The sequence below is a fragment of the Chenopodium quinoa genome, unplaced genomic scaffold, assembly GCF_001683475.1.
Source record: "Chenopodium quinoa cultivar QQ74 unplaced genomic scaffold, ASM168347v1, whole genome shotgun sequence".
NCBI lineage: Eukaryota > Viridiplantae > Streptophyta > Magnoliopsida > Caryophyllales > Amaranthaceae > Chenopodium > Chenopodium quinoa.
The window spans coordinates 42,959-68,804 of NW_018743389.1; the positions used below are offsets into that span (position 1 = coordinate 42,959).

The window sequence follows — 25,846 nt, forward strand, 5'->3', positions numbered from 1 at the left end:
TATTTTTCAATTTAAAAATTAAATTTCATTCACTTAAACACGCTGTTGTATTAAAATAATAATAAAAAAATAAAAAAATAAAAAAAAACTACCTCTGTTTCATATTTTTTGCAAATTTTGGGTATTATTTGTGAGATATAAAATATTTCATAGTTGCAAAAAATATGAAACGGAGGTAGTAATAATAATAACAAATTGGGTTTATTGTATAAAAAAAAATGAAAATTGGTAATGAAGTCCTTTTGCATCCAATTATGTTATTGTTACTATTATGAGATGTAATTTATAAGGAAGGAGTTTAACATTTTAATTTTTTGGGATTTTTCATTTGGTACCATTATAGTTTTTGAACTTTTTCATTTGGTACCCTATTTTTATTTTTATTCAAAATGGTACCACTATGCTTTCGATTTATTCTATACTGTAGCATTCCATCAAACATATTATGTATTCTTCGATTTAAATGTCATAAAAATTGATCGATTAGGGTTTTAAGAGGATGTTTTAGCCCTTAGCAGCCTCAAGGTTCAAGTTTGAGGTCGAAATTAGGAAAAAAAAAAGGCTTAAAAATGTCTCAATTTTTGTGCAAGAAAAATTTCTCGATTTGTATATTTTGATCTGTTTCGTGCAAAATGTTCAGTTAAAGTCTAGGGGGTCATTATGACCTTAAAGGAACAAAATTTGCAGTCGGAATTAAAAATAAAGGACCACAATTTTCCCAAGCTAATGTTTTATTTAACGAAATGCTATAGTAAAGAATAACTCAAAATTACAATGGTACCATAGAACAATATATACCAAATGGAGTTTAACAATATATACCATTTTAAATTTTTGAATAATTTAATGTAAACTAAATTCAAAAAATTTAAAATCATACAATTGTACGGGTATTATACTAGTTACGAAATTCATCTCTAAATTAACAAGCACTAATCTCTCTTCGGAAAACAAAAATGTAGACAAACATGTTTTTACTACTCACTTGTTATTCCAATAATTAAACTACGACCCAGATCTTTTCACCTTAAAACGATACTACCTCCATTTTTTCTAGTTACACGTATTCCATTTTAGGAATTTTATTTTTAGTTGATACGTTTTCTTTTTGGGTAAGTTTTATACTTTGCATTTACTAGTCTACCCCACTTGCTTTACCTTTCTCTCTCATTTTCTCTTCTCCTCTTGATATGTGCTTAAATTGAACGCGTCAACTAAATATAAACGGAGGAAGTAATATTTATTTCAGCTTTAATTAATAACTTTATTTCAGTAAAAATAATTTCACTGTAGTTAATGATTTCATTTTAGTAAAAATAATTTTAACTCGGTAAAAAATAATTTCAGTTAATTTAAAACTCATTAACTGTAAGTAACAAATATAACAGAAAATCACTAAGACTAATTTTAATTTACTAGTATAATGTACTCTATAACAAAAGCGAAAATAAGATGAATTGAACATGGCTTAACTTAATTACTCGTACGAGATATTGGCCTTTGTTGGCTATGTATGATACTCCTTGGCTTCCCCTTCCTTGGCTTCCTCCTTTTAAGACAAAATGGTGGCATATGCAGGAGAAAACAGAGTGGGAAATCTGAATGAAATTGTTAACTGATGAATTCAAATATGATAGCCATTGTTACATGAAATCAAACCCAAAATTAAAATGCCACCACCTGCTAAACCCAGCAAATTTTACTTCTTCTATGGCAGAAGAAAGCCTTCTCAGAACAGACCCACTGTTTATGGTGGTCTCTTCTCCAATCGCCAAACCATAAACCCTAATTCCCTCAATTCCTTAAACCCTAATTTCCATCAATCTCAAAAACCCGCAAATTTTAACCTTCAAAATTGGGACCCAGATTCCCAAATTGGTTCAAAACCCTCTCAACCTAAAACCCCATCTGAAAATTTCTTCCATATTGGTCAGAAATTATCCCCAATTGCTCGTTTCATCTGTGATTCTTTCAGGAAACACCAGAGGTGGGGCCCAGAGGTGATTGCTGATCTCTCGAAGCTTCGCCGGGTTAACCCGGACATGGTTGCAGAGGTCCTTAAGGTGCAGGATGACCCCAACATTTGCTCCAAGTTCTTTCATTGGGCTGGTAAACAAAAGGGCTATCAACATACTTATCTTTCTTATAATGCATTTGCTTATTGTCTGAATAGATTGAATAAGTTTAGAGCTGCTGATCAAATACCTGAGCTGATGCATATGCAGGGTAGACCACCTAGTGAGAAACAGTTTGAGATTTTGATTAGAATGCATGCTGATAATAATAGGGGTCTTAGGGTGTATTATGTGTATGAGAAGATGAAGAAATTCGAGGTCAAACCTCGTGTTTTTTTGTATAATAGGATCATGGATGCTTTAGTTAAGACGGGTCATTTAGACTTGGCGATGTTGGTTTATAATGATTTTAAGAAGGATGGATTGGTGGAGGAGACTGTAACTTACATGATTTTGATCAAGGGTTTGTGCAAAGGTGGGAGGATTGATGAGATGTTGGAGCTTTTGGGACAAATGAGGAGTTTGTTAAAGCCGGATGTTTTTGCATACACGGCTATGATTCGGATTTTAGTGGGGGAGGGGAATTTGGATGGGTGCTTGAAGGTTTGGAATGAAATGGAGAAAGATAAGGTTTTGCCTGACGCAATGGCTTATACGACTTTGATTTCAGCTTTGTGTAAAGGGAATCGTGTGGATAAAGCCTATGAATTATTTAAGGGTATGAAGAATAGGCGAGAGTTGATTGATAGAGCTATATATGGTGCACTGGTGGATGGTTTTGTGGCTGATGGCAAGGTTGGTTCAGCCCTTGACCTGTTAAAGGATATGATGGATTCTGGATATAGGGCAGATTTGTCAATCTATAATACCTTAATACAAGGATTATGTAATTTGAAACAACTTGACAAGGCTTATAAGCTTTTCCAAGTAACAGTTAATGAGGGTCTTCAACCAGACTTTGCAACTGTGAATCCAATGTTGATATCTTATGCAGAATCAAGAAAAATGGATGATTACTGCAAATTGCTTGTCCAGATGCAAAAATTAGGATCACCGGTTATTGATGGACTTTCTGGATTCTTCTCTCTGATGGTTGAAATGGATGAGAGATTGCCTTGTACTTTAGAAGTATTCAAAGATTTGAAAAATAAAGGTTATTGTAGTTTGTCGATATACAATATTCTTTTGGGAGCTCTGTACAAGGTTAGACAACCAAAGGAAGCATTGTCCTTCTTTGAGGAAATGAAAGATTCAAACTTTGCACCCGATTCAACAACTTATAGTCATGCCATCATGTGTCTTGTTGATCTTGAGGATGTGAGAGAGGCGTGTCTTTGGTATAATAAAATAAAGGAGATGGGCTCCATTCCTTCCATTGCAGCCTATTGCTCTTTGGCGAATGGGCTTTGCAAAATAGGAGAGATTGATGCAGCGATTTCTCTAGTCCAAGACTGCTTAGGTAATGTCAGCAGTGGACCTATGGAGCTCAAATACACTCTAAGCATTATCCATGCTTGCAAATCGAATGATGCTGACAAGGTCATTGAAGTAGTAGATGAAATGTTACACCAAGGAGGCATACCTAGTGAAATTATATATTGTGCTGTTATCTCTGGAATGTGCAAGCATGGGACATTGGAGGAGGCTAGGAAGGTTTTCTCCAGTATGAAGGAACAAAAATATATATCCGAAGCCAATGTGATTTTTTATGATGACATGCTCATGGAACACATGAAGAAGAAAACAGCGGACTTGGTCCTGTCAGGATTGAAGTTCTTTGGGCTAGAGTCCAAATTAAAATCAAAAGGCTCTACATTGCTGCCAAGCTAAGAGTGAACAGAGGTAATGTTTTCCATCTAATGGTTAACAGTATTAGTTATTTCCTTTTTGAACTATAGAACTCAACAAAATTTATTTCTGAATAAAGAATTTTCTTTGTAGTTTGATGGAATCAATGTGGGCATTACTATTATTTTATATGTAAGGGGGAGAAAATGGGAGAAGTGTGGATATTTTCTATAGGATATAAATATAGTTTTTATACAAAAGGAATGAGAATGAAAGTTTTGTGAAACAAAATTGCCGTGTCGAATTATTTTGTAATGGCTAACATGCTCAGCAAAACTTCGTGGAATTCTGCAACATGTGTGACGTTGAAGCATTGGGATTATTGGGTGGTCAGGAATCAGGAAATTTGTGATCCATGTACCACTAACTAGAACTATTTTAGGTAATTTGACACTTGGAGATAGGTTGAGAATTTAGAGAGCAGAGATGTTATGCTATTGTGCTATTTCCAAATGTTCAGCAACAGAGCGTTGTTTCTTCAAGACTTCAAATTATTTTTTGAAGCTTTTGTAAGCTGTTGTATGCTTGACGCTCTGACAAGCACTTCACCTTTTATGTATGAAAGAAAAGAATCCTGTCTTTTGCAGCTATGATCTTCCAGTTTGTCCATTGCCTGTTTTTATTTTTTTTCCAAATGGTTGATGTGCTTGTGGCCCTGTTGATAATATGCTGTATATGTTTATGGCTTAGAAAAAGACTAGCTAGAAGTATGAAATAAATGGGCTTTATATTAATAAACCAGGTTTTTTATATGCTCATTTTTTATGCCAGTGAAATAGAATCTTGTGTGTCAATTTCCACAGGCACGGACACACACACACACAGACTTGCAATTTTAAGTCAAAAGCTGTTCAAACACCATGAAGCATGTCAAACTGTGTGTCTATGATTCAGAGCATATTAATTGAACTTGTTTTCCTTTTTTTAGTAGCATCTACCTTTGAATGTTATTACAAAATAAAATGTCTGTGGTGTCTTTGTCAATAACATAATATTACTGACCTGCATACATTCCTCACTCTTGGTTCCTGACATTATAAATTCTGTGGTGTCAAGTGTAAGTGCAAAGTCGAATATTTTGTGTGGGGAACTAAAATAACAAAATCCGACTCAGAGGGAACTATTATTCTGAATCCAAAAGTACATTGGACTTATTAGTATTGGATGTTCTTTTTCTATAGCCTAATATAAACGAGTAAAGAAACTAAAGGATGTTGCAGGAAACACTCAAAGATGGCCTCAGAGGAGGCGCAGAGCTGGAACTGATACAATATTCAGGTTAAACATCAGGAAACAAGGTACCAAAATGATCAGGTGGAAGCTGAAAATTTGTACTGCTGCCAACTGATAGGTGATCTGAGTCTTATTTTTGTTATATGTGCTTTACGAATACATTACTTTAGTTCAAAAACGACTTTATAATAAAGTGAACTCACTATTGAATGCTGCTTGCTTAGGTCATGCTCCAATGTAATGTGACCTAAATCTTGGGTGCCAAAGGTTAAGCTGATCTGTTGATAGTTGCTCATTCTAGGCTTTCTTAGAAGATTCGCTGTATGCACGCCTCTGAGTCTTGTTTTTTTTTTAAATGCTTTACAAATATATAACTTAGGTCAAAAACGACTTTTTAGTCAAGTGAACTCACTATTGAATTCTGCTTGCTTAGGTCATGCTCCAATGTAATGTAACCTAAATCTTGGGTGCCAAAGGTTAAGCTGATCTGTTGATAGTTACTCAGTCAAAGCTTTCTTAGAAGATTCGCAGTATGCACGCTTCAGAATGGAAATACGTCTGCATGCTTTCACTGCTAATAATCTAAATGGGGCTGAGTGCCATAGCTGCTCAGTTACACACGTTAAAGAGTATCCAGCCTTGATTTAGTTCCGTGGTATATATCTCTTGTAGTCACTACTGTGTACTTGTCTTATGAGAGCATTACTGTTGGCGTTCATTAATAGTCATGTAGCTAAATTGTAGATTAGAGAGAAGGATTCAGATGTTCCATTGTAAACATTGAATTTCTTTTTAGCTGTTGGTGTTGACATTAAATAAACCAGATTGTATACTGCTGGAATGCTGGACAATTACTTGTGCTATTACAATAATAATACAACTCTTCTGTCCTGGAAAATTTAACTGTTGGTTAGAATTATGGAATCATATTGCTGCCTACACCTGTAAAACAAGGGTAATTCAAAGAGGCTTACCATCCTACCTTCATATTCCAAGCTCTGAAATCGTTGATTATGAGGTGTGAAGTTTGAGAAATTCAATTACTGTGACCTTCGCTGCCATGATGATTCAATTTTTTTTTTTTTTGTAATTCTTTATATTGTATCATGACTATCCTTGTACATCTTCACCAATATTCATTAAGGTGCCCAAAAAAAGGAGGATGAAAGATGTTTTATAAATGAAGATCCAAAAGAATTTGGAAAACTAAGGCTAGATAAAAGAAATTGTATCCATGCAGATTACAACAGAATTTCATTATTAGTATACACAATTACAAAGATCAGAGTACACTGCCTGAATGAGAACAGGTAGTTGTGTGCTCGGCTAGCAGGTTAGGACTTCCATGGTCCCTCAGTTTTTTGAGAGAAAAAGGAAGCTCCATTTGGCAACTTTTCTTTCAAAACAAAGGTAACTCCTCTTTCAGATTCCACCACTTCTACGTTAACTATTGCATTCATCATTATAGTCCCCACTATACCGATATAGCTATACAAACTACGGTGCATTCAGTTCATCTCATGAAAGACTGGAGCAATTACAGTGGTGATTGGTGAAGATGCCTAAATAAGATCTACCCTAAAAATACGTAATAGCAATCTCACGTAGAATGTAGGAATTCAAACTTCACGCTTTGGCCTATTGCGAGCTCGAGAAAGTGCAGGTTTCTCTTTCTCTGGGATCACTATTTCAGTGGCATCATCGATCTCTTCCTCTGCTTCTCTAATTGCTTCATTCATGGCAAGCTGTCACACAGGTACAATTAGGTACAAAATAGAAGGCTAATAACAGGACAAGAAGTATCAAATGCATCTCACCAAAATCACAATATCATCATCAAAACTCAAGAATCAAATTAAGATATACATCAACTAACCATACAATTTCCATGATAATTGTACTTGATTCCAATGTCTTGCATTTACTTCTATTAAATTGATAAGAATGGAAATCAGAAGCCACTAAACATCCAACCTGCTTCATAGTTCATATTCAGGAAAAATACCTCCAGTAAAGCATACAATGCATACAACTATAAATTGGCAACTTTGCTTATAGAAGGGGTGATACCCATGTACTCTGAGCTAATCAAGACAAAGTCACAAGGAAAATGTTGTATTCCATCTCACAATCACAATCAACTGATGCAAGCAGACTAATCTATATTATCTCAACTTTGCAGTCTTTGACAGCAAGAACTGAACAACGCAACAACGCTCAGCATCATTGTGCAAAGTAAGCCACAGTCAGTCGTCTTTCGAACACTATAAGTCAATGCAAACAACGACAGTCTTAGCTGAGCATTCTAGCAGCACATCTTTTTTTACGCAGCAAAAACCCAATCACGTCAACTGCCAATCATCAAATCCCCATGTTTTCATCCCAAGTTCTTGTAACACAGCAGCTTAAAAACATAATTCCATTTTTTTGTCAGCTCTACCTAGTACTTAAAGATACATATCATTAAGTCCAACTGACTCCAACCATAGGACGGTCTGAATCTATACAATGAAAGTGACCCTTTTTATCCTCAACTTAATTCTAAATGTCCCCCCACATTCCTAAAGCATCCCATTGTAGCTCAATAGATCCATGCAATCAAGAGAATACATCAGGCTCCCAGCATCCACTTGTCCCGATTTATTTTGTTAAAACACAATAATTTTTTCAATACTTCAGCAACAGGATAAACGACCATTTTTTCCAAGCTAACTGGTACGGAATGGTATGAACCTAGGAGCCATTTGAGGCTGAAAGCCATATAATTACACTAATAACCCAACATGTAAACCCTCACCTACGTTTTTAGTAACTAGAATAGTGTTACTTCCTCAACAGTTTATACATGCTACTCTATCAAATGGCTATCAAACAACCAGGTCAATTACTACTTCAAAGTTCATCAAACCCTGCCATGTATATACACTTCCAGCCCTCTCGTTTCAATAGTCACAACGAACCCTTTACCAGGTTATTTATTATTATATTGGGAAGAAGTTTAATCTGTCATGGTACTCTTATGAAATTGACCAGAAACTAGCAAGAGACTTATATGGACCAAGTACTAGATACTGTCAATTATAAAGCAGAACAAACTATGCACTATTGCCTCAATGAAGACATGTCGTATTTGCAAGCAAGACTAACTTCAAAAACACCTTTCTCCTCGCCTTGATTCATTCTTCTTTCTCTATTAGAACCTCCGTACAACTATTGTATCGAACAATATATTTAGTGAGTACTCCGTAGTACAGAAATCAAATATTTCAATCTTTACCCCTTAATTTATTCACTCAAATCAATTTATCAAAGGATTTTTTTTTATTGAAAACCTTACCTTAGCGCACACAACTTCTAAAAAAGTACTGTATTTTCACATACTTGTTCTAACTACCATAAACAACAACCCTCCCACTACTTCAACAAAGCCACTGAGGACTTGATCAGACCAATCAATACAGCAACCTGATGTCATGATGTACGAAATTGTTCGGTTAACATGGACATTACGAATTTGCCAACTAGCTTAGTTGATTAAAGTCTCGGGATTTGGTATCCCGTCTACGTCACATAATCATACCAAGTTAGTTACCAACCACTCCGAAATTCACTTTCTCCCTTATGTAAAAGGCAACAATTTGCTATAATTTCACCTGAATATTTCAATAAACCACAACCCAATCAACCCCACTTAATTTCACCATAAACCCATTTCCTAAAAACAAATAACACTACTAAAAACACATAGGAAGCAAGAATTCAGCAAATTTATCATTTATTATGCAATTGTACAAACATAAACATATAGTAGTAAATTAAAATTATATACCTCCTCAAGGAATTTCTGGTCAAGTCTATCACCAATTCGAAAAGCAGTGAAGACAGTAATGGCGAGAAGAGAGAATGGGAAGAGGAAAGCAAAGATGAACTGACTGGTAGTTGGGCCTGCGCGAGTAACAACACTGACGCCTCTCATTCGCCGGCGGTCTAATTCGCCGGGAAATCGAACTGGCGAAGGTCGGAAAGATGTCGGAAAAGCGACGTGAAGTGGTTGATGATGTGAGGAAGAGAGAGTTTTAGAGGGAATAGTACTGAAAGTTGCCATTTTTGAGTGGATAGATAATTAGATATGGTGTCTGTTGTGTACAGGATATAGCAGGATAGTAGCGGTTTCAAAATGGAGTAAAGGGTGTGTCAAAAAAATAGAGTAAAGGGGAATGAGGAGATTTCGACTCGTATGGACATATCGAAATAATTTAGTATGATTTAAGATTGAAATTAGATATAATTCGACTCGACATTATTCAATCCGGATAATTGACACCTCTAGTTTATACCTTATATGAATAATGAACAACTTGCTTACATCAAGTATTATTTTGTAAATTTAGCCGCTACACCTCCTTTCTCGCTCCTCTATCACCAGTACACAACCACTAGTACCACCCGCCGCACCACCGGATAACCACTAGCACCATCACACAACCACTGGCACCATCAGCCAATCGTTGCACGACCATTAGCACCACCATCCAACCACCACATCACCGCGAGCACCACCCGCACGAGCAAATGTCTTTCGCTAAGGGGTTAGTATGGGTCCATGTACTTTACACACTTTGCTATTAGTCTATTAGGGTGTCTTTCATTCGGTCAAACGACCGATTTAGAGCTGCGAAGGTGGTCGATTGCCGGCATGGCCATGAGAGGGGAGGAGAGGGAAGGAAATAGTCTCCATGTGAGGTGATATTTTGTTTATATAGGATATTAACTAGGCAAGGGAAATTCTCTATATGCATGTAATGTGTGCGTTGATGGATATCAATAATCCCTCTGTTTTTTAATATTGCACTAGTGTGTCACCCGTGCGATGCCCTAAGTTACCGCTTTAATTAATTTTATTGTTGAGCAAATGGCTTGTCCATCATGGTTTTGTGTATTTGAAATTTGTTAAATATTATGTTCTGACAAAGAGTGTTGAAAGACAATAGCAACCGCTTTGATTAAGTTTTTTTTTTCGTGCCAAGGGCTTGGTCATCATTATTTTTGCCTTTGAAATTTGGTAAAGATTATGCTTCGAACATAGAGTATTGAAAATCAATATTTAACACTTCATTCTTTGCAAGTTGTTGATTAGCTTCCTCTAATTTTTCTTCCAAGTTGTAGCTGTTGTATTTTCCTTTTTTTTTTGTGCATCCTATTTTGTTCCTTTCACTGTCCAGCTGCTACAACTGCCTGGGTTGTTGATGCTCCATCTTCTTTGTCGTTATCCCTGTATTTTAGAGATTACGTTTTTCATTATTTGTGGGTCTTTTTTTTGTAACTGATTTTCACTGTTTTGAGATGTTTGACTTACATCTCATCTCGAGTCCTCTTCTTTGGAGTACTTTGTGTTTCAGTTTTTCCTGTGTTGTCATCCTCTAGATGTTGTGGTTGGTGTATGATGGCTTCCTACAGAATGCATATATTTTAGTAGTGTCTAGGTCTTAGTTTAAGGCAGTCCCATTGGTATTTGTGTTGTAACACACCTGGCTTTGGTTTTGTCGCTCTTGGTAAGCTTTTTCTAATTTGTAGTTGATGTCGTATGTTTTTTGGCAAATGAGTTTAGTTTTGTTACTTCTTGTGCTTAGCTTGACCTTGAAAACGAATTGTTTGCCAGCACAATGCTCTAATCGTTGCAACGTTAACACCTTTTCTTTGTCATTTTCCTACATTTTGTATATGGTCATCTTAGTTTAAAGGCATTATATTGTAGTTGTTGTTAGTAAGTTGAGAGTCATACCTTTTTCTCGAGTTCCATTAATTTGTGGACCGGACTTCCCACAATTTTTTCAGCCTCCTTATCAAACAAAGCCATTGGAATACATGCACTTCCATCGTCTATGTCAATAGTTAAGAGGTACCTGCGAGTTGTGTTGGTTGTTACAATGCAAGATTATTTTATCTGTTTATTTTTAAATGAGTGTGTGGTTGGTATTCTGATGTACCTTGTCTTAGGGTATTTGACTATATCATCGCAGTTTGAGCTATAAAAAGTCTCATCTATCTTTTTCTTACATGCAGCACAGGAGTTGTAATGCCATTTTTTGTCAGCGTGAATGCTTGTTATTGTTGCACTACAAGTAAACATCTCCTGCAATAATATAGTAGTTGGGTAGTATGTTCAGTTTTATTAAAGTGTCCTTGCTTTTGTTTAAACATATTTTCATTTGTTAAAGATTAAGTGTCGTGATGATAATAAACATACGTACGAAGTCAACATTATATTTTTAATGCTGCTAAACTATCATGCCATAAATTGTGATGTGTGAAAAATTTTTTTAACATGTTTGCAAGAAGTAAACTTGGATTATGTGTGGCTTTAGCATAAAGTAGTAAGAAAATAAGTGGTAATGGTTTTCTTCTCTTTTAGTAAAGTCTATTATGGGACTGATTATTATTTCTGGAAATGTTGGATCCGTGAAACATAGATGTATGGGAAAATTAGTGATTGGCGCTACCTTTTCTTGTGGATCCAACTGTAGAATATCTTCAATCCTTTTTCTGTTTTCAAACATGGCTTCCACAACTGGTTCATGTGGTTTTGCCTCTAATTGTTTTATGGGTGTTTTTGGCTCTACCATGTTAGCCCTGTTGATAGATTGATGTCCTGTGTTTAGATCTCTGGTTTTTTTAATTTTCTATATTTATATCAATGTAAAAGTTGCTTACCCTTGCTTGAAACTTTCTATTTCAGAAATTGGCAAGTTGATGTGTATCTTTGTGGCATGGGTTGAGCTCAACTGGTAGTTTCCTGCATGTGACATGTTAGGATTATGTTATTGTGGTTGAGCAGTAGGAATGTTTTATTTGTAGTGTAGATGTTGGAGTTTTGAATTTGTTCTTTGTTGTTTTCTTACATTGGTACATGGTGACTTCTGTAGAGGTGATGAGGAGTACTTTGCAGCCATCTTGATCTTGTGTTATCTCAGTGCTTATTAAGTCAGATTTTGCTCCCCATAAAGCTAGTGACCACGACCTTCACATTGTTGCATGGTTATGTGCGTGAAGTTTACTAGACTGACATACATATACATAATTGTTTTTGTAATAAGTAATGTAATTTCTTACCATTAGTCTTCAATGTGTATCCTTCTTAATGGAGTTTTTTGTTGGCCAACATTGACCCATGTCTTCTCTTCCACTCTAGTTAGTAGGCCGACAACATCTATAAATTTGTTTTTGTTTTTTAAAACACAGATTGAAATGATTACAGGAAAATATTATGCTATGATTAAGAAGTAGGAAAATATATATTGTAGATGTTGTATGGCATGTGTGTGAATGTAAGTTTATTTCACTTAATGTAAGGTAGCTTACTTATGGCGTAGTCTGTCTTTTTCTTTCGTTCTTGCAATCGGTCAAGGGGTGTATTTGAAAGTTGTTCATCCGGATTTCAGCTGCACTTTCTTCTTCTTGTACCACAACAGTGAAAGGAATGATCTTATGATCTGATCCTTTTTAATTGGGCAGTGAAGCTTTTTGTTCTTAGCTACTTGAAATTATTGAAGGTGTGTATTTTTCCTTCTATAATTTCCTCCTTGTATGATTTTAGCAAGTCCTTCCTCATAGTGGCCTGAATAAGTCCTCCCTGCATTTATGTAGATATTTCGTTGTTATTTTTTTGATAGGTAATGTAGCTGACATTTTTAAGTAATTTTTTTTACCTCTTTGTCCAAGAGAAGCATATCAAAAGAAGTGGGCTGGTCATTAAATTTGTATACTACATCCCACGTCCTTATCACTCGAGCTAGCAGTGGTCCAGCCTTTAATGCGTTCTTCAGTTCAGCAATGTTTTGTGCTTTCGCCATTTTTGCACACAATACATGCACATAAGTTTGTTAGACATAACATTTGTATGACTGAATTAAAAAATTGTCGTTGCTTTTAGCATAGAAGAAACATGTAATATATTATAAAAATTTGAATAATATTAAACAAGAAATAAACTTTATGCAAGAGAAAGCATGGTGTTTAAATAGGATTTTATTAACGGTTGATAAGTCAAGGCTTTCTGTTAAACCTATGTCTAACAGATACATTTTTTTCGAAGCTAAGATCATTAAAATTTTCTTTGTACACGACATTTTTTATTTTCCCAATCTGGCCCTCTTCACATTTTGTGTTAGGGATGCATATTTTGAGTCCCTTTCTTGCGGTGACTCTTAAGATAGCCACATAAAGTTGCCCATGGCAAAAGACTGGTTCTGGTAAGTATATTCCAACGTGATCGAAAGTTTGCCCTTGGCTTTTGTTGATTATCATTGCAAAGCAAACCTTGACTGGGAACTACCGACGCTTTAGGATGAATGGCCATTTTGTATCTGATTGAGACATTTCCACACGTGGTATGCAAACCAGGTCTCCTGCATTTGTTCCAGTTACAATCCGTGCTTCAATCACTCTATTTTGTAATCTGGTTACAATCAGAAATTACAGAATTCTTAGCAGACATACCAGGTCAAGGTTCAGAAGACCGACCAGATGTTGTGGTACGCGCATTTAAAATCAAGCTAGATGAATTAGTACGTGATCTGACTACAAGAGAATATTTTGGGAGGACATAGCAGGTAGTACCTTAACCTTAATTCTGAGTAATTTGAAAGCTAACATTTTGTTTTACCTATGCAGTGGTATATACCATTGAATTTCAAAAAAAGGGACTACCACATGCGCACATCCTATTATTCTTGCATCCGGATGATAAGCCCCAAATTCCAGAAGACATCGATAAAATTATTTCTGCAGAATTCCTAGACAAGGATCATTACTTAATTGGTTACGAAATTGTCGTCCAATCGATGATGCATGGACCTTGTAGGGCAATGAATCAAAGGTCTCCATGCATGCAAGATGGAAAGCGCTCAAAACACTATCCAAAGGATTTTGAAGGAGCAACCATGCTAAATGATATGATGAGGGCTACCCTATTTACAGAAGACGAGATAATGGCAGAACAAGAACGAAAAATTAACAGGTATTGGATAACAGATTTGTCATACCCTACAACATCGACCTGGTTATCAAATATCAAGCCCACATAAATGTTAAATACTGCAACAAAGATAGGTCACTGAAATACCTATTCAAATACATGAACAAAGGTCCAGACATGTCTATTGCAAGGATTGAGCAGACTAGAGGGGAAAATGAAGGGTTTCACGCTCAAACAGAAGAGGACAAAGTAGTAGACGAGATAGAGAATTATCTAAAATGTAGATATGTGTCCGCCTTTGAAGCTTGCTAGCGAATATTTGCATTCATCATCCAATACAAGGATCCCCAGGTACAAAGACTTACGTTCCGCCTAGAAAATCAACAACATGTGCTTTTTGAAGACCATGAGCACCATGATTTCTTGGAAAGAGTAGAGCAGAAGAAAACAACATTGACAGAGTGGATGACTGCTAATAAGTTGTATGCAGAAGCATGTGACCTGACATATGTGGACTTCCCTACAGAGTGGAGGTGGTCGAGTGATGAGAAAAAATGGCAAAAAAGGAAGATAGGGATGAGCATTGGAAGGATTTACTTTGCCTACCCAGCGTCCGGAGAGAAGTATTATTTAAGATTGTTGCTTAATATTGTCAAAGGTGCGACATGCTTCGAAGACATCATGACAGTTAGTGGAATTATACATCCAACATACAAGGCAACATGCCATGCTCTTGGACTTCTAACTGGAGATAATGAATGGCATGAGTGTTTACATGAAGCAGTTGTATGGGCTACTGGCACACAAATACGGAACCTCTTTGTTACAATACTACTGTTTTGTGAGGTTTCAGACCCAAAAGACTTGTGGGAAAAGCATTGGGAAGCCTTATTAGATGATATAATTCACAGACAACGCCAAAGACTAGGTATTTCAAACTTGAGTCTTAATGAAGAGCAACTTCGAAACTACGCTCTATATGAGATCGGACAACTCTTAAATAGAGAGAATAGAAGCCGCATTAATTACCACGAAATACCGCTACCAGATGGAGCTTTACTACATGAATCTAGAAACCGAATGTTATTAGAAGAACAAAACTACGACACACAATCGTTGGCTCACAATGCATGTGACTTAGATCATGGATTGAATACTGAACAGAGACATGTTTATGATAACATTCTTGAAGCGGTGTACCATAACACAGGTAAACTCTTCTTTGTTTATGGTAGTGGAGGGACTAGAAAGACTTATTTATGGAAAGCTTTAATATCGAAGCTTCGGTCATAAGAACACATAGTCCTCGCAGTGGCATCGTCAGGAATAACAACACTACTTTTGCGGAGAACAACACATTCTAGGTTCAAGATTCCTGTGAACTTAAATGAGAATTCTTGTTGTAGCATTGAACAGGGGTCTGACCTTGTTGAGTTAATCAATAAAACTAAGCTTATAATATGGGATGAGGCACCTATGGTCCATAGACATGCATTTGAAGCAATAGACCGCACCTTGAGAGATATAATGCAACTCTCAAAGGATAAAGTTTTTGGTGGAAAAACTGTTGTATTAAAAGGCGATTTCCGACATATACTTCCTGTTATTCCAAAAGGGGGACGAGTAGACATTGTAGATGCATCTGTGAGCAAAACAAACACCATTTGGCCACACTGTATTATACACACACTGAAGACAAATATGCGGCTACGTCAGTCAAACATACATGACCTGGCAGCTTTAAGCAAATGGTTATTAGACATGGGAGATGGCCAAATAACAGCAACAGCAAAATAAGGTGAGGATGAACCAATGTGGATAGATATTCCAACTGACTTATTAATAAATGGAGGTGCCGATCCAATAGTAACATTGGTGGAGGAAGTGTACCCTGAAATCCTCGATAAGCACATGGACCCGAAATATCTCCAACAACGGGCTATATACTCGCTACAAAAAATGAAATAAATGGACATATCTTACAAATTATTCAAGGGGAGGAGAGGATCTACAAGAGTGCAGACAAAATATGCCCAACTACTAGATGTGGGAGAAATGTGGAGTCATTGTACCCAATATAATTCCTAAACACCTTGCAATTCCCGGGTGTACCAAACCATGAAATACATCTTAAGGTAGGGTGCTCAATACTGTTATTGAGGAACATCAGCCAAAGAGATGGCTTATGTAATGGTACACGCCTCTACAAGTAAACGTTATGAATAGATCTGGTGGTCCAGCTCATTGGCAAATGGCCATTGCATCATGGTAGTTCTCCACCATGTATCTAGGCCGAGCAGTGAAGGAGGACGAAAGGAAAAACCCGTTATCCTATTGAAGCGGGAGATGTGTCCCCTCGAGAAACAACATCGGTCAATCCACACAACACTTCTTTTCTAATTGTTTGCTGGTTGAGACGAACATAATCTAACTTCACTTCTTGCATGCATGAATGCATCCACAATATATTTTTGGCGCAAACGGCCACAAAGAATGAGAGTGTGAGCCTCATTTAATCTTTCCATCAAGTGAAAAGCATAATATTCGCGCATTGTGACTGTTTTTTTATATTATGCATTTTTTACTCTGTATCTCGGTGTAGGATGTCAATTCTATAGCCATCTTCTCCTTATGGAAATAAAAGCGGATATTGTAAAGCCATGAAACTGGGGTGGTTTTCAGATATCCTTCGTAGTCCATGACGCTTTTCTTCAACTATGACATCCCGTTGACCTCCTTCACTTTCTCCATTTCCCACAATCAAAGCTGCAAGTTCATTACTGGATAGTAGATTGTATTGTCTACCATCCTTTGAACGTGTTCCAATCAGGCGAACTGAAACAGGTTGCATTTCAACATTTGATAATCGCTCCCTGGCCATTTTGAACACTTTTGCAAGTTGATTGTTCTCGTATAACATTATTGAAAGTCCATCAACCATGTCAGGGTCAAGGTTGGTTGCTGCCAGTGAGTTAATTCTATTCTGAACTTCATTGTCAGTGTCGTGCACATAGAGTTGGGTGAATCTAGGTTGCTTCCTTGAACCTTGATGAGCGTGACCCATTATTAGGATCGAGAAGCGACTTTAAGTAGTCTGGTGGTTCTGTAAGCAGTGGGAGTATGACCTTACCTTTTTGACAGCATATGTTATATTTCGGGTAGTCATGTTTCTTTCCTCTCTTAACTCTTTCCTCTATCCAAACCTTTGCACCGCAATTTCGACACATGTTTTTTGGGCCACTAAAGTTCCAGGGTTTTGTGAATTTTCCTTTTAAGAATTCATATAGGAGTGAATTAGTTAGGTATAAAGTGTTTTATTATAGGTTTTTATATAAATGAGGTAGTTGTAAACTTACTTTGATGAAGTGTAAGTGGTGTTGAAGGTGCCCTTTGGTCAGCATTTGTTGAGTTATTGTTGAATATACATATGTAGCAATTATTGGTTAAATTTTTTTGTAAAATTAGAGTATATAAAATCAAATTACCTTTTGTTAAGTTGGGTTGGGGAGGTATGGAGTTAGATTCTCCATTTTCAGTGGTAGGCCTCAATGGCAATAGTGAATTCATTTGCGCCTAGATGTGGGTGTGGGTTGTATGTCTTCAATATATGTGTATTGGTTGGTGCACTTGTTTCTCCTTTAATTATTTTTTAATAAGGTAAGCAACATGCATAAGTCCTTAAAAAATCAGTTATCTTTAGAAAAAAAAAATTTGGTGTTACCAACCTCTGGTTGTTTGTGGTTGGTGTGCTCTTTGTACTGCATTCATCATTGAGGTCAATGTATATTATGGCCAAACAACTGGCATACATTGTGGTTGGGCAAATCTAGCATTTCTACTGGATGGGTTGTTGTTTCCAGCCTTGTTTCTCCTTTGTTTAAGGATGAATCTTCGCATTAGCCTTCTATACCTTGCTTGATCTTGTTTTTCCATGTGTTTCTCCTTAAAGCAAAAACAGTTTGTTGAAACTTTACATTTGTCTGAGAAAAATTTCTTTGCAAGGTATATTTTTAAATGTTATGATACAATAATATTAAAATATATTGAAAGAAGTAAATTAAAAACATGTTTATTTTACTCCAGAAAAATTTCTTTGCAAGATATATTTTTTACTATTATCATACAATAATTATTAAAATATTGAAAGAAGTAACTCAAAATATGTTATTTAACCCCCTAGTATAAAACATCGCCTAATTTTTTGGCTTTTCGTAGCTCTTCTTTTAGGGTTCTATTCTCCCAACACACATCCATATAATTGTGCTTCAAAGTCTCGAAATTCATTTCCTCTTTAACTCGGTTGATGTGTGCTATGCGTCGTTTTTTCCTTTATCTGCGAATGCCTTCTAAGTTGAAATCAGCTATTTCAAAGTTATAACATTCCTTTAATTTGTATATGGCTGATTGTGCTGCGTGCTCTGTTGCAGTTTGCAAATCTTTTGAGCTATTGCTTGGGATTCTTGTTGTTGTTCCACCACTTGTTTTTGTTAGCTTTAAAATCACGACATATTGCTGTCTTCGTTTCTTATAGTGTTGTTAATATAGCAGCGGTGGCAAACCATACCAACTTATGATATTGGATAGCAGAGAACTAAAACTTATACTGAATAATTTAGTAGAATTATTCATAGCAGGTACTGTCAGATTGCATAGTAGTTAGATTTTAATTGAATATTTTAAAATAATGCTTTCATGTATTATAATGGTATTCATGTACTATCAAAGACAAACTTTCAACTATTGATCTGATGTCAATCATGTCATACTTAAATTTTAGTATATTTAACTATACTATAACATACAAAATAAAACACAAAGGGTGAACCGGGTGAAACACCAAAAAAAAAAAAACCATACATCATAAAACACAGGACTGATATATGTAATTTTCTATGAATAATTTAGAATTCTATTAAAAATATGTAGTTTGTGTTTTATATAGATAATCACTATTGTCCTTTTTTTTTATTACTGCACATATACATTGAGTGATAGATATATGTAGCCACAAATAGGATAACAAAGAAAACACATACTTCTAATTATGATTTATATATATAAGACCACATGAGAAGAATTGGGTATATAAGCAACTACCTTTAAGATGAGCAATCCAATTCCAAGTTCCCCTTTTGCTCAATATGTGACTAGAGTCCCTACAATGCAGAAAGGGAAACATATTCATTATTTTTGGGAGATAATATATTTTTTTTGGAGATAACAGAGTCCCTATACAGATTCATTATTTTAGGGAGATAATAGAGTCCCTAAACAAATTCAATTTTTTTGGAGTTTAAGGAAATTTTACATAGTCATATGACGTTGAACCAATTTCACCTAGTTATATCCAATAAAGCGTTTTTCTGTCAAAATACTATATACTATAAGTCAAATTAGTCACCAGCTCAGAATCCTCTCACTTAACTTAAATTACTTTAGTTCGACAACATATCCAGTCTTATTCCTTAACTCATCGAAAATTTTCAAACATCTTCCCATTTAATTAAAGAACTTCAACCTTAATGATTGCAATACTATCGAGCTTTCACGATAAACTTTTAACATATGTCTACAAAACCTTGTCCTCTCATATCATAATTCAGAAATAAAACAAAGTAGAACTTGCAATTGACCAAGACATTCATGGAACATTTGGCATATTTTACATTAATTCAGAAAAGTCAATGCGACTACATTAAGCTAATTTTTATTAATCACCAAAGTAGGGAAAATAAATCTCACAACAAACTCACAATTTTCAGAAAGAATAAAAACCTCAAGACACTAGATCAATACTCAACATTGTAATTTCTCAACCTCCCTACTAACATACAACCCCAATCCTCAAAGACAACTACATCAAAGGTTAATCATAATAAATGAAGGAGGCCTATTCACATCACAGAAAGAAGTGCAGCTTTGGAATAGAAGATAAAATAAATGAATCATCATAGGAAGTAATCTATTTTTCTATCTTAGTATTACTTAACAAATACATTGCTAAAAAATATATACACCAAAAATTATAAGTTTTGAAGACTCAAAATCTATATTTAAACCAATTAGATATTGAAGATTAAAAAAATTGATTAAATTGATGAATCAAAATTTATACGGGAAAACATAAAGGAACACTTGTAACACCCTAGATATTCCTTACGTTAAAATACCCATTTTTCCCCTTTTAAAATACGAAAAAGGAAAATCTAAGACATTACCGCCACCGTGAAAACGACTAAGGCAAATATCAAAGACTCACACACAATGGAAGACTATTTTTTTTAAAACCATTTAAAAACAAGTAAACTTAAAAATTCAAACTAAGTCAAACGAAGTCAACCTACAACTTAGAACCATTGTATACCCTTATAACCCAAGCAATATTTAAAACCTTTGCGTTAGTCTCATGATCATAATAAATTAAATATTATTCAAAACAAATAAAACACATCACATTCCTATGAGAACTAAGCATGATTCAGTGTTCACTCATGCCCTTCATGAATATGCTTCATCACCTGAAAAGCTTCTCTCTACTTGTGCCCACTACTTGCCATTAGAAATGGGTCGTCGTAGGGCCAAGGTAAAGACAAGGTCAAACAAACATACAAACATACAATCAGCAAAGCTGAGTACATAAGCGTAATAAAACACACTAACATGCTTTCATCCTAACATCACACAACTTACCGTGTAGCACCTGTTTACAAGCATACAAAACATTCAACACCTAACTAGACCAATACTAATGTTCTTTTAATTTTGATTACACATCAACCAAATCCCTGCCTCAAATAAATTGAGGTAAACTGCACCGGGAGCTAACTGGGTAGGCAAATGTCACATGAAAGTGACTGGACGTCTAGCGCATAATAATAAATAAAAAGGAAAATACAGCGTCCTATACTCTCAGTAGAAGTTGTGGTAAAATATAAAACCCCATAACTCCTCTCATATGTTCATACTCAAGGTATATACGTTCTAAGAGTTTTGGTGTGTAATCTCTTTCACTTTACGTTGTTTACATATTATTAAACTCGGTGATGACTCTCAAACCATAACACAATCAATCATAATAAATCATTCAAGCAATCAAACATACCAATTTAATTCTTGAATAATTAGTGTCCACATAAACTTAATAGTTGAACCCTTTTTAATTTACCTCAGTGTCAAAAACACCTTAAACGCATAATGCGCCGCAAATCCTATCCCTCGGTGTTAGAAACACCTTAAGTGCATAATAAGCACCGCAATAAAATTTATTCCTGTGTACTAAGACACTTATTAGCTCAAATCCCATGCTTAAAGCATCAATAGAAAAAATTATATGAACCATAATAAAATTCCCTTTTCATATTCCAAACCAAATTAAACATTCAATTTAATTAAACATGCTCTCTAACATGCTAATAATAAAAGTATGGTTCATATCCAACATGCCAATATAATTAATTCCAATCACTAATTCACCATAAATAATTCATACATCACAAATCATTCACCAATAACATCAATTCAATCACAAATTCCAATCAACACCTATCATGATACTACTTGGAATTAATTCATCAAAGCCTATCATGCTTCTATAGTACACATTCAAATAAATACCAAGTACGCGAACGTACCTTGAATATGATCTCAAAATCGCCACGACTAAATAAAATCACTCACTTGGAAGTCTCCTACAAACCAAAATTATAAAGAAGTATTAATACCTCTTTCACACAAATTTCCAGCAATATATACTCTCTTTAAATCACTCATAAACCCTCTAAAATAATCTGAAATTTTATTTAAAACCCTTACTTTTATTCCCAATTAATGGGTAATTAAAAATCCTTTCAAGAAACTTAATTATAGCTTATATATTAAAATTTCAGCATTATTAAAACTTATAAAATTGCTGTAATTTAGTTTAAAAACATTAATTTTAATTAACCACAATCAAATTCCATCAATAGACATTCATTTAGAAATCTAGGTTTTTCAACTTGGGGCTTTTTTTTTTAATTTAAAACCAAATCTGAAAATTAATATACAAAATACTTATTATTAAACATCCTAAAATCATCACTAAACCCAAAAACAATAATTAGATTAAAGTTAGATTTAATTAAAAATTAAAAAGAAAGTTTTTTTTTAATTTATAACACACGAACGCAAAAGGGGAGCAAAGGAGGTGGCTGGCGCCACCGCCCACAGCTGCTGCTGCCGTCCCTGTGCTGGCGGCGGCGGCCGACTATGGTGGTGATGGCAGCCAGCCACCGTGTGGTGGTGTGTGGTACGGTGGTGGTGGTGGTGGCAGCCGCCCACCGTGTGGTGGTGGTGATTAAATAAATAAATAGATTAATTAAATAAATAAATTAAAGAGGAAGGGGAAAAATTAAATAAGAGGAGAGAGAGAATTTATCTTTGGGTGCACTCCACCTTAGGCAAATGATGGGTATTTATACCCTCTTTCACAACCTCCTACTTACTACCCTTAATAATCCCTTTCCTACTCAAACTAGGATTTTGACTTTCTGTAAAACTTTGACTTTTAAAAATTATCTTTTATAAAATAATATGCCCCAATATTTCCAAATCATAAATTAAAATATTTTCAGATTATTAAATAATTAAAAATACACTTTTAATAAAAATCATTCTTTTTAAATTAATGAAAAGCCCTAAATAATTCATTTTGAATTATTTAAATACTTTTAAGAAAATACTTATTTAAATTAAAGTATGTATAAAAATAGGGTATTACAACACTAATAAGCTAATAACCTTTCATTTGAGGGAAATAAGCAAGCCTTATGGAAATTGGAAGAAAACAGATTAAAAATCATTGTATAATTTACATTTCAGTTACAAACTCTACATCTTATTTATTTGGATTTTAATTAATTTTGAATTGATGGCACCAAATGAAAAAAGGAATATGAAAGAATTACAATTAATTGGTTGGCCATAATTGCATACTCAATTACACTATATTAAGGGAGAATTAAGGGGTCTTTATAATTGCCTACCTCAACGGAAAATTTCTGACGGTATGCCGTCATGGTGGCGGTAATTAAATTGGTGATTTTTAACCACCAATCAGAAATCAAACCCTCTTCCGAATCTTATTGTAACTACAATTTCGATCATCATATATGTATGATAATAGATTGCTCGTTGCTTCGTCCGCCACCATGTGTGTTTCATCATCCCTTTGAAGCTGAGAACATGCAATCCTATGATCCACAATTTTTTTCTTTTAATTTTTGGTAAGAAAAGAATGAATGAATATTTGGACAGGTGTAATAAACTCTAAAGTACAATGACTGCATGGCCCACATTGCTTTAATTTATTGGTCTTTTTATTATTTTATTTGGAGATATGAGTGTATTCATCTAAATATATGACATGAAATGAGTATTGGCTAAGATAGTTAGGAGTTTTGGCTTCATTCCTAAAGATACAGTGTTCAAAATCCGACAATTTTTTTATTAATAATTGTGGAATAATTTGTTAAGTGGTGATGACACATTGATAAGTGGTGATGTGGCCCTACGCTAGTTGAGTAAAGATGGTGTGGCATATAGAGAGGGGGGATGACGTGGCACATAGACATTTGTAGGAACGCTTTTTAATATATAAGTATAGATTACTTTGACCTATATATTTGTTGAGATAAAACTGTGATCATTACTATCTTTAATTGTATATTAGTTAAAAAAAATTAAATTATGAAAATAAACATTGGAACTAATCCAATGATATTTTACACAATAACAATTATTCATTTTATAAAACGGAGTAGTAAACAATTTAAGTCAAAGTGATGCAAATATTAAAAAACAGAGGTAGTATGAAAATAAAGGTTAGAAATTGCTTAAATGAAATTAGTTCTTCATTTTTCTTCCCAAAAAAATAAATAAATAAAAGAATAAAAATAAATAAAAATAATTAGATCTTCATTTGGGGAGGTCTTGACATTGTGCAATTTATTTTATTTGTAATTTGTAATGTCCTTATGGCTTATTTGCAAAAAAAAATAATAATAATAAAATAAAATTCTCCATTTGTGCCATTTTAAACTTTTCCAAAAATGTTGTTCACGTAGGATCATATACTAGTTTTATTTGTTTAAAATGTTTTTAAAGCAGTAAAAACGCTTTTAACGATGGCGGTATAAATAATAAAACCACTAATGATGATAGTGGTTAAATGATACTTTTTCCGTTTTTTTTATTGCACCATGAAGGGTTTCACGCTTACCAATGCATTAGTTTGGCTACTAATATTTTTAATTACACTTTTGTAAGAAAATACGGAGTATAAAAAGTTGATATTTGAAAAATACATTTGGAAACGAATCTAACTAGATTCCACATGACTATATTTTTCATTACGGATAAATCACAATATATGGTCAAAGAAGATTATGTGAATAGTGTAAAAGTCCTTATGGTGCAATAAAAGAAAAACGGAGAAAGTATATAAAACCGCAATCATCATTAGTGTTTTTTTTTTAATTTTTTTTTTAACATCTAACAATGATAACAATGTAATATATGATGAAAAACCCATCATTTGATGTTCTTGTGTAATACCCCGTAATTTTATGTTATTTATATTACTCCCTCTGCTCACAAATATCTGCACCATTTGTCATAAATGGTTGCTCTCTATTATGTGCAACAAATTATTTTCTTTCCTCTTTTAGTAAATTTTAAAGAGTAAAAAGACCACCTTACCCTTACTTTTATTTTTTAACTTTGTTTAACGTCTTTTAATTACACTCAATTTTCCACTTTTTTCCCACTCATAAAAGGGGACCCTCAATTTTCCACCTTTTTCCCACTCACTTTAACCCACCCAAAAACAAAAAAAATAAGGGACCACTTCTTCCCTCCTTTTTCCCACTTAATTAAACCCATTCAAACTTAATTAAACTCCACTAAAAATTTTGCCTAGGAGTCCGCAAAAAGGATGTTTGGTGCAGATAATCGTGGGCGGAGGGAGTATTATTATTTTCTTAAAGGAGGAATTTTGGATTTAAAATATTATTTTTTTTAGTATGTCAAACACTTTTGATAGGGATGAAATGATTTTAGTTTTCTTAAACTGATTTTATTGATATTATTCCTTTTATGATTTTACTAATTCTTTCAAAAAAAAAAATTGAAAATTGAATGAATGGAGATGAGAAACTGAATGTTCACCAGTTCATGTTTACCATGAGTTAATCAAAACTCTTCATCTTTCCCATTAATGAAATTTTAATTCTTCTTTCAATTGTTCATTCATATATTCACCCACACTATGCCAACTATTTCTTGGCACTTCATATATTTGATAATGTCATCATATCCAAGATTATCTATAATCTTCTTTATATGCACTACATTGAAATAAGATATGTGAAGGAAAAGGCAAATAATTCCGACAGAGAGAAGAAGAAATGAAAGATGGGAATTGTTGTTTAACAGGCATACAAAACTTAGTACTTATGTGGTTCACACACCCTAGACAACAATATTCTTCTTCTTTGAAAAGATTCCGATGTTGAGTAGGCATTCTTGATTAACATTGTAATGTTGGCTACTTATTTTTCGCCAAGGAATTAAGGGTGTGTTTTATTCACCTGATTTTCACTTATTTGAACTTATATGAACTTAACTTAATTTATCTGAACTTATTTTAATCAGCCCGTCTTGTGTGCGACTGGCCATGTCTATTAATTTGCATTAGCTTATTGCTAAATATCTTTAATTCTGCAATAAAATTACAAAA

The 25,846-nt window shown here is 34.4% G+C and overlaps 2 protein-coding genes across 4 annotated transcripts; one reads left to right on the forward strand and one right to left on the reverse strand.

Annotated features, from left to right (window-relative positions):
* Window positions 1-1,450: 1,450 nt before the first annotated feature.
* Window positions 1,451-6,169, forward strand: LOC110738334 (pentatricopeptide repeat-containing protein At4g20740-like). 3 transcript variants are annotated; one of them, XM_021918696.1, is made up of 4 exons: window positions 1,451-3,857; window positions 5,084-5,214; window positions 5,321-5,417; window positions 5,530-6,169. In XM_021918696.1, the coding sequence occupies exon 1, from the start codon at window positions 1,671-1,673 to the stop codon at window positions 3,843-3,845; it is 2,175 nt and encodes a 724-aa protein (XP_021774388.1). In that variant the 5' UTR covers window positions 1,451-1,670; the 3' UTR covers window positions 3,846-3,857; window positions 5,084-5,214; window positions 5,321-5,417; window positions 5,530-6,169. The 3 variants fall into 3 exon arrangements, with proteins under 3 accessions (XP_021774388.1, XP_021774389.1, XP_021774391.1); XM_021918697.1 differs by having other exon boundaries at window positions 5,097-5,214; XM_021918699.1 differs by having other exon boundaries at window positions 5,107-5,214.
* Window positions 6,170-6,254: 85 nt separating this feature from the next.
* On the reverse strand, window positions 6,255-10,291 carry LOC110738335. The gene is made up of 2 exons (XM_021918700.1): window positions 8,926-10,291; window positions 6,255-6,841 (listed from the first exon to the last, which is right to left on the reverse strand). The coding sequence occupies exons 1-2, from the start codon at window positions 9,199-9,201 to the stop codon at window positions 6,716-6,718; spliced, it is 402 nt and encodes a 133-aa protein (XP_021774392.1). The 5' UTR covers window positions 9,202-10,291; the 3' UTR covers window positions 6,255-6,715.
* Window positions 10,292-25,846: the final 15,555 nt, after the last annotated feature.